The sequence below is a fragment of the Alosa pseudoharengus genome, unplaced genomic scaffold, assembly GCF_046254945.1.
Source record: "Alosa pseudoharengus isolate Yale_2024_CS ecotype anadromous, Long Island Sound unplaced genomic scaffold, YU_APseudo_1.1 YU_APseudo_1.1_scf_5, whole genome shotgun sequence".
Classification (NCBI taxonomy): domain Eukaryota; kingdom Metazoa; phylum Chordata; class Actinopteri; order Clupeiformes; family Clupeidae; genus Alosa; species Alosa pseudoharengus.
In genome coordinates, this window is record NW_027468837.1 from 42,266,844 (window position 1) to 42,273,673 (window position 6,830).

The following is a 6,830-nucleotide window of genomic DNA, read 5'->3' on the forward strand; positions in this document are numbered from 1 at the left end:
CAAGAGATCTTCTCCACTACACAGGTGACCATTGGGGCTACACAGGTGACCCCAGGTGTTCCCAGTCTGTTCCCTCTTGGTCCAGTGGTCCAGCTGCTGAAGGCGTGGCCTAAGGGATGATTGACAGATGGGGGGAGGGCAGTGGATGGGGGGTGTTGATGGGGGGGAGGGGAGGTGGGGGGTGTTGATGGGGAGGTCCTGATGCTGCAGCGTCACCATTCTGGCTGGGGAGGTCACCTGCTGCTATATGAAGGGGGGGGGGGGGGGGGTAGACCAGGGGCCTCATTTATAAAAGGGTTGCGTAGAAACCATCCTTCATTTGATCTTAGATAATTTCTGAAATGATCGTACGTGTGATTCAGAGAAAACGAACGTACGCACAAAAAAACGTGCGTACGCCACCCTTCCAGATGTGCCCATTATAAATCACAAATGAACGTCAACTTGTGCGCAGCCGGATGGTTTTAGGTCTCCGCCTTGTAAACACCCCCTCATCAATATCATTAGCATATGTGTTAATGAAATCAATGGCCTAAAAGCTGTAGCTTATGTAAAATTATATATTGAAAACATTGTATAGGCCTAGCCTTTGCCATCTGATGTTAACTAGCCTATATGCGTCAGTTCGAATAGCTTACCTAATTATGTTTTTTCCAGCAAAGCTTTCTGGAAAGCGATCGTATGCATCCATGTCTTATTGTCCTCTGCTCGCTTTCATTCCTTTTGCTTGCAGTAATGTGAATAATCAACATTTCATATGTTTAGGCCTACTTTGTAGAAAAAAAAGGGTAGGCCTATGAAGGAAAGACCTCTAGGCCTATATAATCCTGTACGTTATGGTACAGTAGGCTACGTATCCAATATGACCCAGGGTAATATGCTGATTTAGCCTACAAAACAGAGGACTAAATTATAACCGTGATATGTCATGCAGGCTTAACGTTTCTTTTAGGGTAGGCTATGTTTTTGCTGAAAAAGTAGCCTAGTTCGCCGGTCATGTTTCATTCATTCTGCATATCTTTGATATCATTTTCTTTCAATAATGTCCAATGGCTTAAACATTGTCCTTTATTGTTTGCTTTAGGCTTACCTTTATATTTTATCCTACATTATTCAACTCACGTATTGTCATCTGATCTTGGGCACTGCCAGTCAAAAAAAACAAACAGGCGCGCGCTCTGCACCTCTTTACGCAACTCCGACGCAACACTAAATATGAAGATGCCCTGCTTTCAGAGGATAACTTCCGTCCCTTGGTTGTGTAGGCTATATATGATATAAAATATCTATAGCCTACATTGTATAGCTTACAGTCAAATATTACCTTTTTGTTACGAAGCTGGGAATAGGCCTATGAGCGCAAATTAGGATGTAATGGAGGCTAAACGCGAGTAAACGCAGTTTATCCACCTCTGAAATTTCATAAATAGAGTTTAGGCCTACCCACCTCTTATTAGAGTTTATCCACCTCTCAAAAAGGTTTATTCACTTTTAACATTCAAAACTGTATGATCAAATACTATCCTATATTCCCAATACTCCACAATAACCTCCAACATTATCAAACTGTTCGAATGCCTTTTTGAAGGCCTTCCTCTCCTAAACGAGGGCAATTGGACATTTGATGGTCAATATTAGATTGGTGAAAACACTAAATATACTAGATCACCTGTAAGAATGTTTCAATTATTCTATCGTAGGTCTTGGTGTTTTTTTTTTAGATATTGTGAAATAAGTAAGCTATACGTCTTTTCACTTTCTTAAGTGGGCTATAGTTCTCATTAGCAGTTTTATGCCAAACCATGAAACAATAAGCTGCGTCCAAAAACGTCTTTAAAAATCTTCTGATATTGATCATGCATATGGCAAAGAAAGACATGAGATCGTTGGTCTTGGAATTTTGAAAATGCATCGCACTTAGACCTCAGATTACTTGCAGTACCCCGGCATTACCACAAGGAAATGGTCGTACGTCAAGTTTGAACCTGACGTGGAGATAAGCACTTTTCCACGTCAAAGACGTTTTTTATAAATCTGAGCGTTGGCATGGATTTGAGCGTACGCACGGTCTAAGATCAAATCTGTGCGTAAGAACGCTTTATAAATGAGGCCCCAGGGTAACAGTGTATCTGGGGGGGAGGGGGGAGGGTAGACCAGGGTAACAGTGTATTTGGGGGGGGGGGGGGGGGGGTAACAGTGACAGTGTATTTGGGGGGGGGGTAACAGTGTATCTGGGGGGGGGCTCTTAGACCAGGATAACAGTGTATCTGGGGGGGGGGGCTCTGAGACCAGGGTAACAGTGTATTTGGGGGGGGGGGGGGGGGGTAACAGTGACAGTGTATTTGGGGGGGGGGGTAACAGTGTATCTGGGGGGGGGGTAGACCAGGGTAACAGTGTATCTGGGGGGGGGGGGCTCTTAGACCAGGATAACAGTGTATCTGGGGGGGGGGGGGTAGACCAGGGTAACAGTGTATTTGGGGGGGGGCTCTTAGACCAGGGTAACAGTGTATTTGGGGGGGGGGGGGTAGACCAGGGTAACAGTGTATTTGGGGGGGGGCTCTTAGACCAGGGTAACAGTGTATCTGGGGGGGGCTCTTAGACCAGGGTAACAGTGTATTTGGGGGGGGGTAGACCAGGATAACAGTGTATCTGGGGGGGGGGGGTAGACCAGGGTAACAGTGTATTGGGGGGGGGCTCTTAGACCAGGGTAACAGTGTATTTGGGGGGGGGGGGGGGGGTAGACCAGGGTAACAGTGTATTGGGGGGGGGGCTCTTAGACCAGGGTAACAGTGTATCTGGGGGGGGGGGTAGACCAGGGTAACAATGTATTTGGGGGGGGGTAGACCAGGATAACAGTGTATCTGGGGGGGGGGGGCTCTTAGACCAGGGTAACAGTGTATTTGGGGGGGGGGGGGTAGATCAGGATAACAGTGTATCTGGGGGGGGGCTCTTAGACCAGGGTTCCGGGCGCAGGGGGGTCTGAAGGGGGGTCTGCCAGGGCCCCCTCCTGCAGCTGAGAGGGAAACGGCTCAGGGAACCGGGACAGCTCCACAGCCCTGAAACACACACACACACAGCGTTAAATACACACACACACACATACACACACATACACAGCATTAAATACACACACACACACAGAGTTAAATACACACACACACACATACACACACACACACATACACAGCATTAAATACACACACACACACACACAGCGTTAAATACACACACATACACACACACACACATACACAGCATTAAATACACACACACACACAGCGTTAAAAACACACACACACACATACACACATACACAGCATTAAATACACACACACACACACACACACCGTTAAATACACACACACACACACACACACACACACACACACACACACACACACCGTTAAATACACACACACACACATACACACACACACACACACACACACACACACCGTTAAATACACACACACACACACACACAGCATCAAATATGTGGGATGTGTGGATTATGTGGGATTACGCTGGATGCTCAGCTCAGCAAATCCAGGCATTAAAGAGCACAATGGGAATGATCTGTAGCTTCACTGTGTCTGTCTAGACCTTTAACAAGCTGTACTAGTAGCCTGAAAGCAAAGTCTATCCATCAATCAATCAATCAATCAATCATCAATCCAATCTAATCCAATCCAATCCAATCAAACAATCAATCAATAATCTGTAGACTGTCTGTAAATGGTGAAGTTATACGAGGTAAGTTATGGTAAGTTATATGAGTAGCCTTGAAGCAAACCAAATCAAATTAATTAATCAATCAATCAATCAATCAATCAATCAGTGTGTATGTGTGTGTGTGTGTGTGTGTGTGCTCTACTTGGCCTGCAGCGGGTAGCCGTGTGTGTGTGTGTGTGTGTGTGTGTGTGTGTTCTGACCTGGCCTGCAGCGGGTAGCCGTGGAAGGAGGCGGACTGGGTCATGTGTGTGTGTGTGTGTGTTCTGTGGGAGCCGATGGTCAGTGGTGGGAAGAGTGCCTCCCCCTGGGTGGGCGGGGCCTGTGTGGGTGTGTGGGCGTGGCTCTTGGTGGGGGCGTAGCCCAGGGCGTTGCGCAGGTACCAGTGGCGGAGGCCCTCGAGCGCGAGCGCCTTGTGGAGACTCCGCGTGGTGTCCTCGGGCGTGGGGGGGGGGCGGCGGCCGGGTGGGGGGGGCGGCTCGTACGGCGAGAGCAACTGGGGCTCGGCCAGGAACGGCCCGCAGGACTTGGTGCGCGTGACCTTTGCCCTGCGGGGGTCGCTGGGGTGCGTGGGGGGGGTGGGGTGCAGCAGCAGGGGGCTGTAGGGGGGGGGGGCGGCCAGCTGCTGCTGGGAGAGGGACAGGCCGTTAAAGTGGGGGGGGCAGCCCTCCGGCCAGTGCGGCGCTGGCCCGGGTCCGGCAGGCATGTGGGCCAGACGCGGCGGCGCCTTCCCCCAGATGTAGTCCAGCAGGATCTCGCTGTAGCCGGCGCCGGACGGCCGACCCCCCACGGAGGCCCGCGTGCGCCCCCCCCCCCCCGCCTGACGCTCGGGGCTGCCCCGGTACTGCCGCAGCTTGCCATCGGTCAGCGCCTCGGAGCTCTTGTAGGGTCCGGCGCCGCGTGGAGGCATGCGGGGGTCCGGCTGGCTGGAGCGGTCCAGCAGCGCCTCCGAGCTGTTGCTACGGCGAGCGCGAGAACCGTGCGGACAGCTACGGCGTTCCGACGCAGAACCCTCCAGAGACGCCAGCGGAACAAAGTGAGGAAGGTCGGGGCTGCCACACCACTGCTTCAGGGCAATGCCACCGCACACGTCCGGCCTGCAGGGGGAGACAGAGAGCAGGGGGGACATGGACAGTGTTACCAACTGACATTGGTCAGTTACCTGATATGGAAACTGATTGGGTGAGGAACACCTACAGTGATGCTGATTAGTGGGAGCATTAGAACCTATTCACAGTCGTCGTTCCCAAACAGTGTGACGTCAAAATGACGTCGATCCCTCGGCCAATTCATTTTCATTTTTCTGATTTTTTTGGTCGCATCTGGTTGTGTCTAGATCAAAAGCAGGAGGGTCGAGCTAGAGGCGGAGAGCAGGCCGACTTAGCTTCTTATCCAAACAATACGGATGTCTCCCTACTGTGCGACAGAAAGACGCAGGCATTATTCATCGTCACTGATAACACAGAAGCTACAATGTCGGCACAGGATACATGTTTTATGAAGTTATAGGATTTCAAAACAATCCTAAATGAGGGCGTTCTACGGGGTTAGCAAAGAGTTGGCCGGCTCTACTTCGCCTGCCCCCCCGCTTGGAAACTATGAGACGCTAATGCCCCCTTGCTTGGAAACTATCAGACGCTAATGCCCCCTTGCTTGGAAACTATGAGACGCTAATGCCCCCTTGCTTGGAAACTATCAGACGCTAATGCCCCCTTGCTTGGAAACTATGAGACGCTAATGCCCCCTTGCTTGGAAACTATGAGACGCTAATGCCCCCCCGCTTGGAAACTATGAGACGCTAATGCCCCCCCGCTTGGAAACTATGAGACGCTAATGCCCCCTTGCTTGGAAACTATCAGACGCTAATGCCCCCTTGCTTGGAAACTATGAGACGCTAATGCCCCCTTGCTTGAAAACTATGAGACGCTAATGTCCCGTAGTTGGTAAATAGCAGCAATTGAAGTCTGAAGTATCATCAAAGAGGCTACTTCAGTTCAGTCACTTCAGTGACATCAGTGCTACAGGCAGCTCTGGTATTGTTCTTCTTCTACGGTGTAAAGTAGGTAGCGATAGCCTTTCCACAACAGCGCCACCTCTGTTCAGGAGAAGACTGCAACTAGTGTCACGACCACCACGCGCGACTAGGACCACGCGCGACTAATGCTTTTGGCACAGCCGGTGTGCGCAGTGACCAATGTGTCGAGTGGACAACAGCTTTAACTTGAACGCCATGAATGTTATGATTGACGGTGGTAAAACCTGATGTAGCAGAAGAAGTGAATGCTGATTAGTTTCCACATAACTGTTGTGAATGCTGATTGGTTGGAGCATACCTGACGTGAATGCTGATTGGAGCAGTGCGGGACAGGAGGGGTGTGGCTGGAACACTGCGGCCTTCCACATTGGACGCACTTCTGGGGAGAGAGTGACTGGGACTGGACACACACACACACACATACATAGACACACACACACGCACACACACACACACATATATAGACACACACACACACACACACACATACATATAGACAGACAGACAGACAGACAGACACACACACACAGACACCACACACATACACACAAATACAGATACACGAGTTAGGCCTCTCTCTCTCTCTCTTTCTCTCTCTTACACACTGACATACACACACACACACTCACACTAGTGTTGTCACGATACCAAAATTATGACTTCGATACGATACCTGCCATAAATATCACGATGCTCGATACTAAAACGATACTACGGCGAAATCCTAAGATATCTGGAGAAGAAAGGACTCATACCTCCTCCAAGTGTATTGAGTCATTTGTGTTAAATATGGTGCACTTTTGTAGTGTGTAGGTCAATTCTGGATTCTAAACTTCTAAACTTCCTACATGATTATTATTTTTTTATAGTCAGTAAAATAGTAGGCCTACTTTGTGTGATTAAGTCCTTTATTGTTTGTTATAGTTCATTTGACAAATGACAAACTATGAACTCAGTAAATTCCTGATGATTAATTAGATATTAATGAATGAAGTAATACATAAATCATGAATTAATTCATGTACACTTACCGTAAAGTGTAACTTACTCTGAGACTACATACATT

General features: G+C 49.1%; 1 protein-coding gene across 1 annotated transcript in view; it reads right to left on the minus strand.

Moving 5' to 3' along the window:
• Window positions 1-2,950: 2,950 nt before the first annotated feature.
• The window catches only part of ccdc120b (coiled-coil domain containing 120b), an 18,601-nt gene continuing 14,721 nt past the window's right edge, over window positions 2,951-6,830 (minus strand). The window contains exons 8-10 of the mRNA XM_076269265.1: window positions 6,063-6,164; window positions 3,933-4,826; window positions 2,951-3,056 (exon numbers count right to left, since the gene is read on the minus strand). Of these exons, the coding sequence (XP_076125380.1) occupies window positions 2,951-3,056; window positions 3,933-4,826; window positions 6,063-6,164 (1,102 nt within the window). The remainder of the gene's footprint in view (window positions 3,057-3,932; window positions 4,827-6,062; window positions 6,165-6,830) is intronic.